General features: G+C 32.6%; 1 protein-coding gene across 11 annotated transcripts in view; it reads right to left on the reverse strand.

The window, feature by feature from the left end:
• Positions 1-15,793, reverse strand: part of ZMYM4 (zinc finger MYM-type containing 4) — a 171,128-nt gene that overhangs the window by 40,493 nt on the left and 114,842 nt on the right. For 10 of the 11 annotated variants that reach the window (XM_082415274.1, XM_082415275.1, XM_082415276.1 and 7 more), the window contains 12 exons: positions 13,484-13,568; positions 12,994-13,249; positions 8,678-8,852; positions 8,354-8,566; positions 4,666-4,816; positions 4,052-4,167; positions 3,346-3,621; positions 3,022-3,172; positions 2,049-2,221; positions 1,115-1,265; positions 419-559; positions 50-87 (listed from right to left, as the gene is read on the reverse strand). In XM_082415274.1, the coding sequence (XP_082271400.1) occupies positions 50-87; positions 419-559; positions 1,115-1,265; positions 2,049-2,221; positions 3,022-3,172; positions 3,346-3,621; positions 4,052-4,167; positions 4,666-4,816; positions 8,354-8,566; positions 8,678-8,852; positions 12,994-13,249; positions 13,484-13,568 (1,926 nt within the window). The remainder of the gene's footprint in view (positions 1-49; positions 88-418; positions 560-1,114; positions 1,266-2,048; positions 2,222-3,021; positions 3,173-3,345; positions 3,622-4,051; positions 4,168-4,665; positions 4,817-8,353; positions 8,567-8,677; positions 8,853-12,993; positions 13,250-13,483; positions 13,569-15,793) is intronic. The other variant, XM_082415282.1, reaches the window with a different exon arrangement.

Below are 15,793 nucleotides of genomic sequence, written 5' to 3' on the forward strand. Positions count from 1 at the left end.
TAAAAAGGGAAAAGACAGTGGCAATACCAATAAAAATAATAAAACTTACATCCCCAATGATTTTTGCTGTTACTGTTGGAACTGCACCTGATATAAATAAAAACATAAAATGTAGGATCTTATTATTTAAACATTAGTATTAAAAGCTGATATTTGGAAAATAAACACAAAGTTTCTTAATAAAAACATGTATTATCTTACTTTAATTCAGGGGAAAAGCAACAGCTAAAGCCTAATATGAGAAAAAGAGATCTGGAAACTACAAAAACACTGTTTAATGCCATAGCAGCACATAGTGAGCCACCGTTCCTAACATGAATGCGACAAACACATGAAAATGAACACTGACAAAAAAGGTAGAGAAGCCCTATATTCAACCTCAAAAAGGCTAGATAAATGCTTTCAAATCAAGTCATACCTTGTAAGACACTGTTAGAATTCACTGTGGGCTGAGCAGCAGGAGCACTTGCTAATGACACTACATTAGCTATAACTGGAGTTGAATCTTTTCTTTGAGATGGGGGCCCTGCTGAAGCAGCTGGCACCATGGAAATACTTGCTGATTAAAATAAACAAAAATAAGAAAATCTCATGTAATTTATATGCACATACACAGAACATTTCAAGGAGGTTAAACAAAGCTTTTAGGTTAGAGTAAATTCTGTTGGAGCCAAGTGTCACTTCAGGATTAACTGGATTTTTTTCTGTTTTTTAATTAGTGAACCTTAAAAGTATTCCATGTACTTTCTCTTGCGTAACTATGCATGTGGTATATTTAAAAGGCTATGTGATTTAGATTCTATGTTCTTTCTCTCAAATCCTTTTCTAAGGAAGTCAAGATGTATATCTTCAATTATAAAACATTAACTGCTATTCTTTCCCATAAAGTTCTTACAGAGTTTATTTGACTCAACGTGCTCAGGGAAAACTAAAAGAACTCATTTTTACAGGGCATTAATCTAAGGTGTTAAACAAAAAGAGATCTAAATGTTAATGTCATTTGAATAGAATGAAATTTACGTTTCATGAAATTATTGACAACTATTTAAAGTTCTCAACTTGTAGAACAGTAGTTAGTCCCTGGCATTGACCAAAGACTAAAGTTTAATTTTACCTGCATTATTTTGTGAAGGTGGGTCACACATACTTTGCTGATTACAGAACATCAAGATACAAAGCAGGTTACAGAAATGTTTCATTTCTCCCCGCCATTTCAAGGACTCACTGAGCTTACCCTGTCGCTTACAACCATCACATTTGGCCATCTGAAAAAGAAACAGAAGATAGTAAAGAAGTAAAAAACAAACTGTCTATGGTCTGATGGAATAAAAGCAGGCCACAGGTACAAGTGAGGAAATTTACTTAGAATTTAGATCACAAAAATGAAGGTTAACTATCCTGGGGGGAGGGGCAATATAGAGGTAGGGGACTAAGAGGTACAAACAATTATGTATAAAATAAGTTATAAGGATATATTGTACAACACAGGGAATACAGTCAATATTTTATAATAACTATAAATGAAGTATAACCTTTAAAAAATGTGAATCACTATATTGTACACCTGTTAACTTACATAATATCGTACCTCAACTATAATTCAGTTTTTTAAAAAATGAAGGTTAACGATCCTAAATTTGGAAATAATTACTTATCTATCAACTATTTTATACAACATTAAAAAAGGTCACATTATAGACGCCAATAAATAGTAATTTTTAAAAAAGTGAAATGGAAATAGACCGATCTTCCTTAAAGATGTCAGAACACAATTCATTTTAGTTAATAAATGAATAAAATTATAATTTTAAATATTTTAATGTTTTAAGACTGATATGTCTTCTACAAGGAAATTAAAAACAAAAGTAATGTAACTTCAGTGACATTAAAGTCCTTTTTAAATCTTATATTAATACTAGAGGAGAACAGAATACATTTAATACTTAAAAGTTTTAAATCATTAATTGCCCTTCAAACTATTTGAAAGAAAAAAAGAAGGGAAAAATATGCCCTGACTTGAAAAACCCAGGAATGTGAATTATATTTACCTGATAGAATAGAACTGTATATTTGGACATGCACTCTTCACAACAAAACTCTTCTACTTTCCCCCCTAAATTATTCTGTACCAATTTGGGAGATGTCTGTAAACAATAACTGCACATTTTACAGTGATTTCCCCAGCGTTTTGCCAAGTCATGTTTATAAAGCAATTTGCAACCTAAAAAAATCAGAGAAGATAAAATTAACATTAGGGAGAAATAATAAGTATCTACATCTTTAATTTAAATGCCCTACGACAAAGTTTGCACATTTGGGTTCTCACCAATTAGTAGATCAACAGATCAATTTAGAGGATTAATACTATCATTTTCTTTTTTTAAACGAAGTAAGACAGCAGAGCAAATACTACAGTGCATCATATATAGTAAAAGTCAGTTTTGTTTCATGAAACTTTTGTTTTATTTGGGTATGTGAACATACACTGGGTCACAATGTAAAATGTATGTCTTGTTTGTGTTGTGGTCAAAAGGTTTGAAAGCCACTAGTCTAGGAGGCTAATCCTGCATGGTTTTAGAGTAAAACAAAACATTCTAACCTTATAGTCATCTAAATAAGGAAGACACTGATTCACATATTCAGATCATTTATATTCAGAAACATAACGGATGTTTAAAACAATAGAAGTATTATCTTAGGATGCTACCAAAATTTAAGCAGTTCCCTTTAGAAATAAATACAAGAACTAAAGGATCCCTATCAACCTAATAACTAACATTAAATGTTTTTCACATCACCACCATTTTTTGCTATACACATTGAGGAGATTTTTCTTCATTTTAACATCTATATAATATGAAGAATTAGATCAGAAAAGAGCGAACCAAGTGTAAACAAAACAAAAAGGTTTTGGTGTTATACACAAAGGATAAAATAAACTTACATAGTGACAGCTTAAATCATCAACTACTTTTGAAACAATGAACATGCTCAGTAGGTAAGATAATCTTCTATCTTTACCTTCACTACAGAATGACTTGTCAGCACCTGAGAATCGCACAGTCTCCTTTACAATTTTCTCAATTTTACAATATTCACACATTGCCATTACATTATTTATTTTCTTATATTCATCAGAACAATTTTTGCCACAGAACTGAAACATTTTACCCTGCAAAGAAATAATCATTAAGTACTAATTAAACATTTGGTTTATCTTGTGGAAATCTTTATCCCTCTTATTTTCAAAACAAATAGTGTAATTCTGAAAGGTGAAAAGCCAAAAATAAGTTTACAGATTGACCAGTTTATACTCAAACCCTCTATCATGCTCCTATACTCTACCTTATAATCAAGAAGTTCTGGTTTTGTGGCAAAGAGACGGTTACAGTGCTGACACTTGAGTTTTACAACACTTCGTGCAAACCCAACATGTTGGGATTGGGCAGCAAGACGCTGGAGACCAGCTGCAGCAGAGCTACTGATGGAGGTGGGAGAAACAGCAGAGGTGTTACTGCCTCCTGCTGACACTGTTGAACCTGTAGGGATGCTTACAATTACTTGGCCCTGAGACAAGGGCACCACTGAAGAATTCATTCCTGCTGGTTTGTTGAACAAATTCTGAAAGAAGAAACAAACAAAAAGATCAATCTACTCATCTGTTCAAACAAGAAGGTACTGAATACCTACCTATGTCAAGCACAGTTCTAGGCACTTAACATACATTTGTGAAAAGGCAAACATCCCTGCCTTTGAGCAGCTTATAGCTGAATGGGGGGAGTGATATTTATATTAAAAAATGAAATAATTTAGTAATATTCTTTAAAAATAATATCCTCCCAATAGATAATCTAGGTAATAATAGTACCATTTAATTTCACAGAAGGCAATTAAATAACATGCCTCCAAAAATAGGATGGACCAAAGAACCCAAGTTTAATAAGACTGAGATAGAAATTTAGGCAATCCAGGCACTTAGTAACCACCTAATAAGTTTACTTTACTATCACAGGCAACTAACTGGAGAAAAGGAAGAGTCCTGAAGCCATACCTGGAAAGCTACCACACAACTGTAGCTGCAGAAGTTGCGAATACTTCCATCTGACATGGCTAGGTGATACTGAGGGATTGCTGAGGTTTTACAACTGTTACACTGAACTTGTACACCTTAGCAAATCAAAATAAAAAGCTAATGAGTAATACATACAAATGTACACAAATGTATGAGAAAATAAGTATTATATGATACATGAAAATTTAAGGGCCAAGTCAAGTTGCAGGAACTGAAATTAAACTTAGTTACCTCACATATAGACAAAAACTAACAACGTTAAAAATATTTGTTTATTTAAAGTTGTCACAGTCTACACTCTGAAACTAAAAAATAAATGAATCTTGAAATAAATCAGGTGTAGATAAAGAAAATACATTTAAAAAGCCATAAATTCTTTTGGTAAGAAAGAATGCACAAATAGGTAAGCAACTAAATAAACATAAAATAAGCAATCAAGATAATAGGTGATATTTTTACAACACAGATCTGAAGTATTTTAAATTTGTGTTAAAAATCAACTAAATTTGGACAAAAATCTGTGCTATAACAACAAAGCAATAACATAATTTATTCAACTATTATATTTATAAAGTTTATGAAACCAATATTACCTGCAGAAGTAACCATTTTAACTCTGTAAGCAGATAAGCAATTAACAGAACAGAAAAGCTCTGTCTTTCCCAAGCTATTGGTATTTTCAATCATTTCTGCTGAGGATCTCAATGATTTGCAAAGCGCACATGGTGTAATTTTGGCTGATTTCTATTAAGAGAATAAAATAACATTCATTTTTACCAAATTACAAGTAAAAGCATAATTCTTTGAAATGTTTATACTTAACACTGTTGAAATATTTTAAATTAGTGGCTTCCAAACTTTTATGATTACAATCCTCAGTAAGAAATAAATTTTACAAAGTGACCCAGTAACACATACTTCTGAGGTTTTGTGTTTGTGTATTAAACATGTATGTATATAAAACTGAAAGGTTTTATAAAACAATATATATCATGATAACATGTGATGCACTTTGATATTTGTCCACTCTACTCTACTTCATTAAAAAATATGTTGGGCGCAACCTAGCAATTAATTTTGGGATCTATTAATTTGTTATAACTATAGTTTTAAACACACTATTTTAGCCTTCCCCCAAGATAACGGTATGGGGTTAAGTACAAAATACTATGTATAAAATAAATAAGCTGCAAGAATATATTGTACAAAACCTCCAAACAAACAAAAAAACCCACTATTTAAAAAAATTACACAACAGAGAATTCATGTTCTTACACTATTCAAAGAATTGGAAGAACTTCCCACAAAAGGTGCTATATATAGCAATGAAATGTGAATCCAAGGAAATTAATAAACTTACTAGAAAATGCACACTCAAATATTCTACCACTAATAATAACAAAGCACAGGGACTTCCCTGATGGTCCAGTGGTTAAGACTCCGCGTTTCCACTTCAGGGGGCGTGGGTTCGATCCCTGGTCAGGGAACTAAGATCCCGCATGCCGCGTGGTGCAGCCAAAACAAATAATAACAACAACAACAAAGCACACTCTAAGCAATAAAGTGGGAGGAAACTTTGCATGTCCTAAGTGTCCAAATACAAGCAACGAAAGAGTCTGTTACCTTAAATTTCCACTCAGTGATTTAGTAGCAAATAATGCTAAATACTATTAACGTGTCATACATTCAGGATAACTTATAAGGTATATCCAGCACCCATTATGAGAATTTCAAGATCTCTATGTCCTCTTCAAGGATAAGTCTGTTAGACTTACTATTAAAATAAATACATATTCAAGTGAGCATATTCCTACATTCTGGAATCTCTTCTGTATCTCCAACCCTATTTCTCCTTTCCTCCTCCATCAGGACTGCAAACGCAAACTTCATTTATAAGAATTAGATCAAGAGTTATCTCTGAAACTATCAAGTAGAACTGACCTTGCTTCCACTGTACCCCTCTACATCCCATAACACTTCTATCATAACATCTCTACATACTTATATCTCCCCCAGGGAACATGTAGCTCCTCAAAACAGGAATCACATCTAATGTTTGTTGAATAAATTTTATATAAGGAAGAAAAGAAAAGTAGCAGAAATGACCATCTTCAATGTTCCAGGTTCTATACTAGGTGCTTTTCTCATTCTTACTTCGTATAATCCTAAAAACATCCCAGTGACATTGCTAGTATATACCCATTTACAGATAAGAAAATGGACTCAGGGAGTTTAACTGCTTTCCCCAAGGTAAAATTCTATTTGAATAGGAAGTCTGGGAATCAAACCAAGATCTGCTTTACTTCTAAATCCACGTTCTTTCTCTAAACCACAGTACACACTAATATGTGAAAATTTTAATAGGTATTGCCTAAATTAAAAGTAATAAATTTAAAATTAAGATATTTCAAACTACTTCTCTTATGGAATGTACACCACCTTTCAATGGACTGAATCAAAGTAACTTTTAGAACGTGATACAATATCAGGAAAACTGTCCTTTGTACAAAAATAAAGCTAATGAAGATATTGGGTTTTTTCCCCCCTTTGAGAATAAAAACGAGGTGTTTCTAAGGAAGAAATAAATAGTAACTAACACTAATCCCTTTAAATGTGCCTGTATATTAACAAGAAATAAACTGAAACACTAGAATGTTTAAAATTACAAAATCATTGCAAAGTTTTAAGGACATTTAAGAGAAATTTCCAAATCAACATTATTAAATTCACCAATTTTGGTAAACTGTATAAAAATTTACTATTCTAAGAAAAAGAAGATCAGCAAATGCAGTGAAACAGGAAAACATTGTAAAACTGAAAATGTAAAAAGTTCTTACTATTCCTTTGGGTTTACCAATTTTAAAATTGAACTTTTGATCAAAATTTACTAACAAAATATAAATCTAGTATAAATAAAACTGCCAACATTGTTAATTTTTGGAGAAATGCAAATCAAAACCACAATGAGGTACCACCTCACACCAGTCAGAATGGCCATCATTAAAAAGTCTACAAATAACAAATGCCAGAGAGGGTATGAGAAAAGGGAACCCTCCTACACTGTTGGTAGGAATGTAAATTGGTGCAACCACTGTGGAAAACAGTATGGAGGTTCCTCAGAAAACTAAAAGTAGAATTACCACATGATATAGCAATCCCACTCCTGGGCATATATTCAAACAAAACTGTAATTCAAAAAGATACATGCACCCCTATGTTCACAGCAGCACTATTAACAATAGCCAAGACATGGAAACAACCTAAATGTCCATCAACAGATGAATGGATAAAGAAGATGTGGTACATATATACAATGGAATACTACTCAGCCATAAAAAAGAACGAAATAATGCCACTTGCAGCAACATGGATGCAACTAGAGATTATCACACTAAGTGAAGTAAGTCAAAAAGAGAAAGACAAATACCATATGATATCACTTATATGTGGAATCTAAAATCTGACACAAATGAACCTATCTATGAAACAGAAACAGAATGAGGGACACAGAGAATAGACTGGTGATTGCCAAGGGGGATGGGAGTGGGAGAGGGATGCATTGGGAGTTTGGGATTAGCAGAAGCAAAGATTAGAAGGTATACACCAAAATGATGGGACTGGGTAACTCTGGGAGATGCCTAATTTTTTCTTCTTTGTGCTCTTCTGCATTTTCAAAATCTTGTTCAAAAACATTAATCATATTTTAAATAAAATAATCCATACGTTAAAAACATGTATTGATATTTCAAATGCATTAAGAGAAATACAGTCTGCCCTCTGTATCCCTGGGTCCCACATCTGCAGATTTAACCAAATGCAGATCGAAAATATTCCAGGAAAAAAATTCCAGAAAATTCCAAAAAGGAAAAGAATTTGCTGCACACTGGCAACTATTTACATGGCATTTACATTGTATTAGGTATTATAAATAATCTAGAGATGATTTAAAGTATGCAGAAGAATGTGTGTAGGTTATATACAATTACTACACCATTTTATATAAGGAACTTGAGCACTCTCAGATTTTGGTATCCTCAGGGTTCCTGGAACCAATTCCCCATGGATACTGAGGTACAACTGTATATGGTACTTATAAAACTCTATAACAAGAGTTTTTAACACACATGCATTTGACAAATACTATTTACATGTAAAAAATATTAATTAAGCTAATAATAAGAACTTAATATTTTTGTGACATTTTCATAAATAATTTCTACCAAAAAAATTTAGATCCTTTTGAAATGAACAAAGACGTCAGGATTAAATATGGTCATGTACCTGCTTATATGCTGTGACACACGTGGAACTACAAAACTTCTTAGCCTGTCCCTCTATCTGGAGCATGTGGCATTGTCCAGAGCCACTGTAGCAGTAACCCCCACAGTTTTCACAACAGTTCATGGTGAGGTTGTTAGCAGAGCGAAACTTAGAAAAGCAGGCATCACTGCAAAGTTTATGTACCACATTCTGGTAATTAACTTCATGTCGAATCTAGGAATTATAAAGTAATAACTTAGAAACAACAAGCAAAGACCATCAAAAGCTGTCCTTTAAGCACAAATATCAGACTCCTTCCCCCACTAAAGTAAAAAGATAACTTACAACAGCATTCTTCTGACACATGCTGCATTTGGTTGAAATGCTATTCGTATTTATGGTAACAACAGGTTTTCTTTTCAGTTCATATGTTGACAAACATGACTGACTACAAAAATCTTTACTAGTGGTGGTATTTTCAAACTGGGCACTGATCACATCCTTTGGATTTAAAATGTCTCTAAAAATGACAACAAAGATAAAATAAGCCATAGTATAATTCATTTTTTTCCTTTTTGTCAACTAAAAATATCAAATAAAACAAAGGCATTTAAAAGTGTAGGGAAAGGGCACTGGTATTTAAATCCGAAAACCTGGGTTTTCTTGAATAAAGTGATAAATCACTTTGATCCTCAAGCTCTGTTGTATAAAATGAAACTAACACACAGCTTAGTTCATAGAACTGTTGTGAGGATTAGTACACTATGTTTCAAGATTAAAAAGATATACATCAAATATTTATCATTCACTATCTCTAGTAGGTAGGATTATAGAAGATTTTCATTTTCTTCCTTAGGCTCTCCTATATGTTCAAAAATACTCTTTAACATTACACTTGAAAATTTTTAAAGCCACTACCTTTTAAAAGTAGGAATACATTTCAAACTACACAGTGCATATTTTAGCATGATTATATAAAATTGAACATTTCCAGATCTAAATAATTCAATTTGTAAGCATTAGCAGTAAAAGACAATGAAGATTAAAACCCTAAGGATTAAGACTCCCTACCACTCCACCCCTTATCCCACTCCCAAATTACTCTTCCTACATAATAGTTTATCACTTAAGTACAAACCATTTTAAAAACCAATTTTAAAAATACCTTGATGAAATTCTGTAAACAATGTCTCTCTCCCATGAGTATACACTCACATAATATTTAGTAAATAAACTGTTATATTCACTCTTACATTTTAAACAGATTATACTAATATAGTACTTTTCAGAAAAGATTACAAGTATCTCTGCTTCAATTAAAGGTAATAGTAAATATAATGGGACCCATCACAAGGAGCACCTGATATTGTACTACGCTGTAATACACAGCATCATACCTCATCTTCAATACTTAGTAGCTTGAGAGTGCTCTATTATCTGCATTCTTTTTTTTTGGCCTTTCTAGCTACTTTTTATTGGGTTTTAATCTATTTCATTTATAAGGGTATTTAATGAGCAGTTACCTTGAGCCAGGGACTAGCCCAACCCTATGTCAAGATATGGTACAAGCCCTCAAGGAGCTCACAGTATACTGGGACAAATAGACAAATGATATATAAAATACCATAAAAGAAGCATTCTTAATATAAAAAAGTAAAATAATTTTGAAAAACATATTTATATACATAAAATGTACTACAGAAATAGAAATGAAGAAACAATTATTTCAGATAAGATGTGACATGAAAAGCTACCCAAATGGTGATATTTTAGCTGGACCTTAAATAGATGTTTTCTAGAAGGCTAAGGAAATAAAAGTTGGAGAACAGCATGGATCAAGGCAATAGAATCATAAAAGTAGCTACTTCTCACTACTCTCAGTATGCTTAACATCCAACTGAATTACATTTTATTGTAACAGATTACATCTTATCAGAATGAGAAGGAGCAATCTCATTTCAGATAGTAAAAATTCAGATGGTACAGACAATCCTGAAACAGTTACCTCTCTTACTGCCATTATATCAAGAAAACTGATCTTTCTAACAGTATTAACAAAAGTACCCTCCAAGTTACCTCTTTTAAAGTGTAGGATTTGAAACTGATTTTTTTAAAACAAATTGTTAGGTCCCTATTACTAATGAAATCTATAAATCAAATGATGATTAGCCAAAACATATTCAGAGTTTAGGTTAAATTCAAGATGCTAAGAGATTTGGTTAATAAAAGATTAACAAAAATAAAATTGTTACTCCAAACAGCTAAGGAGTTTCTTTCAACCTAAGTGCTGCTGCTATATTTCTAGTGGTCTACAAATACAGCAGTAGTTACCAGGAAGGAAATCTTTTCTATCTCCACCTATTCAAATTAAAGTAAAAATCCTTCTTATAGGGACTGACTTACAAATTAAACCTGTTTGACTACATGGACTATCTAGGGGGGAAAATGCATGTGCCAGAACTACCCAGCTATGTGACACTGAGCAAATCATTTAACTTCTTTGAGTCTAATTTCCTTATATTTAAGGCACAATCCAAATCAATAATTTTATAATCAGATAAACCAGACTATCCCAAACTGCTGTAATGACTGTGTGAATAAGAGAGAAAAAAGGGAAGGAAAGGAAAAGTGGTGAAAAGGAGATGAAAGAGTAGTACAGAAAATGAAATGGAATACAAAGAAAAACAAGACTGATAAATGGTTGAGAACTGAGCAACAAGAGAAAAAGGTATTCTGTAAGAAGAGAAGAGGGGGAAATTAAGAAAGACAGAAAATGAAAAAGAAAAGCTGAGGTGATAGGCAGGCAAGGAGTACCTGAAAGAAGAACAGAAAGGGGAGAATGGAAAAGAACAAGAGATAAAAAAGAAAGATAACAGAATAAGTGAATGAAGAGGTAGGACAGTTAAAAGTCAAAGAACAACAGGTTAAAATTTATGGATAAGACCAAACATTACAAAAGAAGAAAATTTAATCTTAAAAATAATTAAATTACATAAGATCAGACAGAGCTAAGATATGACATGCAGGTATAAATGACCATCTCCCGATAAAGCGAGGCAAACACCAGAGACCAAAGAGATAGAGTAAATTTAGATGAGAAGAACAACATGTATGGACAAGAATTAAAAAACACAGAAAGAGGGCACACATTTTAAAATTTCCATGAGTTTCCTATGGTCATTTTGAAATTCACTGTTAAATCTTTGCACTAAGTATCTATGACTATTATTATGAAAGGAGAAATACTGCTGAAATTTTAGAAAGCACTGATCGCTAAAGTAAGAATTAAATAAAGAAACATAAAAGGAAGTTATTATGTGAAATTATTTCATAGCAAAATAGGAAAACAAAAAACCTTATAAAAATTATAATTTTCTAGTTGATTTGATCTTAGAAATGATGAATATACTGGAATATAGAAATTAGATATGTCATCTATAAGTACTCTTTTTTAAAGCATGTTTCATAATTCAAACAGAAGTCTATTTTTACTAAATTAAACTTGAAACATAAAGGGATGCAAATATAACTTCTAGAAAATCTTCTAACCATACTCAAATTTCTTTTAGAAGTTTCTTTCTATATTTTTTCCAATTGAACCAGAAGAGGGAGCATCTTTTCCCTTTCTAGACAGAGAAAGGGCAGCATCCATGTGAGGTACTCTAAGTACAAATACCGAAACTAATAAATCATGGTTTGAGTAGCTTAATAATAGAAGCCAAAATATTTCAGAACAAGAGCATTATTCATCTTTTTCTGACTTATTTAAACAGTGTCTAATGACCACTTTGCAAAATTAGCCAAAATTAGTTCATATTCCTCAAATATATCAGGATGATTTTATTAGGATCTAAGGTCATAATTTTTTGTTGTTAAACACTGAAATACAACCTCTGAGATACCTGAGATACTGAGAAAATAAAAATACATACACTGGGGGCTTCCCTGGTGGCGCAGTGGTTGAGAATCCGCCTGCCGATGCAGGGGACACGGGTTCGAGCCCTGGTCTGGGAAGATCCCACATGCCGCGGAGCAACTGGGCCCGTGAGCCACAACTACTGAGCCCGCGCGTCTGGAGCCTGTGCTCCGCAACAAGAGAGGCCGCGACAGTGAGAGGCCCGTGCACCACGATGAAGAGTGGCCCCCGCTCGCCACAACTAGAGAAAGCCCTCGCACAGAAACTAAGACCCAACACAGCTAAAAATAAATAAATAAATAAAAATACATACACTGGAATCCAATTAAATTTAAGATGAAAAGTATTAAATGAATTCCAACTACCTAATAGAAAACATTACATAAACATTAAATATTTGTTGCATTTAAGCATCTATTGCCTACAGTTACAAGATAAAATATTGTGGTCATGTAATACCCCTAAATGGTGTAGTTTTTGTTTTATAAAGCATCTCAACTAACAAGGATGGTAAAGTACATTTCAAAAGCACCTCTTATTATATAAAAGGCACATTACTTAAAGTTAAAAGAAAACTGAGCACCTAGCATCCAGAAAGACTAAAAGCAGCAACAACATGTTCGCAGTAAACAATGTGATATTTCTCAAAAAACACAGAAAGGTAGAAAATTAAACAATATACAGATAAGAACAAAGTATCTTGAAAGAAAGAAAGCAAAGACAATAATTTAGAATTCTGCTATACTTTGAGCAACTTGAACAAGTTTTCTTAGTGGGAGGAGGCAGTGGGCGGGCAGGTGGAACTGTATATCCAGTGAGGCACAGTGTAGAGCAGAATAGCTGAGTAGACCCTTTCCTCTGATAAGCAGTTTGCCCCTTCTGGAGGATTTTTTTACAACCAGAACAGGAAACTCGAACAGCTGTGGCTGGAACTGAAGGAAGCATTTTATTCATGCCAGATGATGCCAGTGAAGGCTGAAAGCCAGTAGTCAACTGTGGAGCTTTAAAAAAAAAAATTGAAAAAAAAAAAAAAAGTTTTACTTTTTACCATGAATTTTAAGTAGGCATCCTTTCTTTCTCTTCTAGAGCTAGTCTTGAAACCCAACACTAATTATGCAATACACAATTAAAGCCATTCTAAACTGCCTAGTTTACTAATATAAGTAGATACTTCCTCTCACTCATACTGGTCAGAATAAATAAACATGATTCATTCATTCAGTTCTGCTTCTTACCAAGAGGACTGCCACTGACTGAAAACACAGCACTAATTTTCAGTTCCCCTTCTTGAGTTTTTTGCTGTTGGCCATGACTATACTCCTTTTAAAAAGAAAAATAAATAAATATGTAAAGAAAAAATAAATACAATGTATCTAAAGAAATCCAGATATTCAAGACATTTTACTATGGCTATATAGGGGTGGAAAATGTTTACTACATTAACATTAATAAGAAATAATAGCAAGCAAACTATAATTACAATAAGGGTATAACATGTTTATACACGCTGAGAGTTGAGGTAAAAAATGACAGTAGCTATCTAGCCTATAGCACTACCAGATATTCACAAATTATTTTTTTAATTCTTAATATTATTACAGTATTTTAAGTTGCTGTTTATCTATTATAAAAGTAATACACACTTACTATACAAAATTTAGACAAGTAGAAATGAGAAAAAAATTCTAATCATATTTCCATTACCCCAAAACAACCACTGTTACTCTTTTGTTATATTTCTTTCCAGTCTTTTCCCCTGCCGTATGTGTTTCTTCACACAGTTGTAGTTATACTGAATATAGCATTCTTATAAAATGATTTTTTGGTCATGTTAATCAACTAAACATTTGCATATTATCACATATTACTCCAAAATAACTTCTAGTGGCTAAATATCAGTGTTTGTAAGGTTGGAGTCCAAGAATCCCTGAGGTCTGTAAAGGTACTCCAGGCAGTCTGAGAATTCTAAAAAAATATTTTAAAAGTCTGAGTTTTTATTTCAATAATTTTTTTAGTGAATGTAAGTATATTTTTAGTCATGAATAACCACAAATAACTGAGTTATAAAACAAGTTTTTAGTGCTGTTGTTAGCTTTTACAATTATATTATTGCATTGTGAAACCCCTAAGTGGTAGACTTAACTTTTTATTTTAATTCACTGTTTATCACACTGAAACTTGCAAAACCCCGAAAGACGTCTTATTCTTGGAACTCTCAGGCAACTCCAACATACCCCCTTTTTTTGTGATAAGAGGTGTCTGTACATTACTGGAATTCGAGAAATACTGATATATATTATTTAATAGACATATCAGATTACATAAGGATGAGACTGGGGTGAGGTGAGGCACTTGCCTCAGGCACAAATTAAGGCACCAAAAATCTCAGTAATATTTTTAAAATGCCATAATCCATGATAAACAAAATACCAAAACTTTAAATAAGACAGGATCAGTATTACTAATTTTTCCCTTGGCCTCAGTCTCCAATTTGATAGCCCTTTATGGCATTGAAATTACATAACCACAACCCAGTGTTGGTTCACTTGTTTCCACACATTTGCTTTAATCGGTAATGCCATGATGAACATCTCTGTGAATACTCATACACTCATATTTAGGATTATCTCCTAAGGAAAGAATCTTAAAGTGGAATTACTAGGTAAATAAGTACATAGTAAAGGTTCCTGATGCACAATGACAGATTGTTTTTTAAAACCTTAATTTTATTTATTCTAGCAATTTGTGATAAAAGCCACTTAAAAGTCTCTTCCCATTCTTGTTTTAATTTCCAATTTTTTTAATATCCATTTATAAAAAAAGCATTATAAGGTAACAAGATTAACTTCCGATAGCATCTGTTATCAACATTTCCTCAATATGTACTATGAGATAAATTTTACATACTTAAGTTTCCATTTTTATGCCAAAAAATTGACGGTTTTTACCTTTGCGATTCCTTCTATTTCTTACAAAGTTCTACTTCCACACTAAAATACTAAGAAAGTTTTCATTGTTTATAATACAGTCCTTTAATCCAGAGGTCAGCAAACTTTATCTGCAAAGGGCCAGATACTAAATATTTTTGACTTTTCAGGCCATGCTATCACAATTACTCAACTCTGCCCTGGTAGAGCAAAAGTACCCATAGATAATATGTAAATGAATGAATGTGGCAATGATCCAATAAAACTATAAAAACAGTATGCAGAAAAACAAAACAGAAACAAAGAGGGCAGGCTGGATTTGGCCCACTGCTGAAAGATAATTTGCCAACTCCTGCTTTAATCCATCTGTGATTTATTGATATTTATTTTGATATGTAATGAGCATTTTTCTTTTCCTTTCTTTGAATAGCTGATGAATTCCTTCCACTTACCATTAACATATCAATTTCCTCTAAAAATATCTTTTTTATGGCAATCTATTCTGCATCACTATCAGGCTGACTACTCTTATGATATCACACTATCCTAATGAAAATAATTGTGAGATGTTTAATCATTTAATAGTTCACGACATCTCTAATTTTTAGAACATACATG

This window comes from Balaenoptera physalus, assembly GCF_965194825.1.
Source record: "Balaenoptera physalus genome assembly, chromosome: 1".
In the NCBI taxonomy this organism is placed as follows: domain Eukaryota; kingdom Metazoa; phylum Chordata; class Mammalia; order Artiodactyla; family Balaenopteridae; genus Balaenoptera; species Balaenoptera physalus.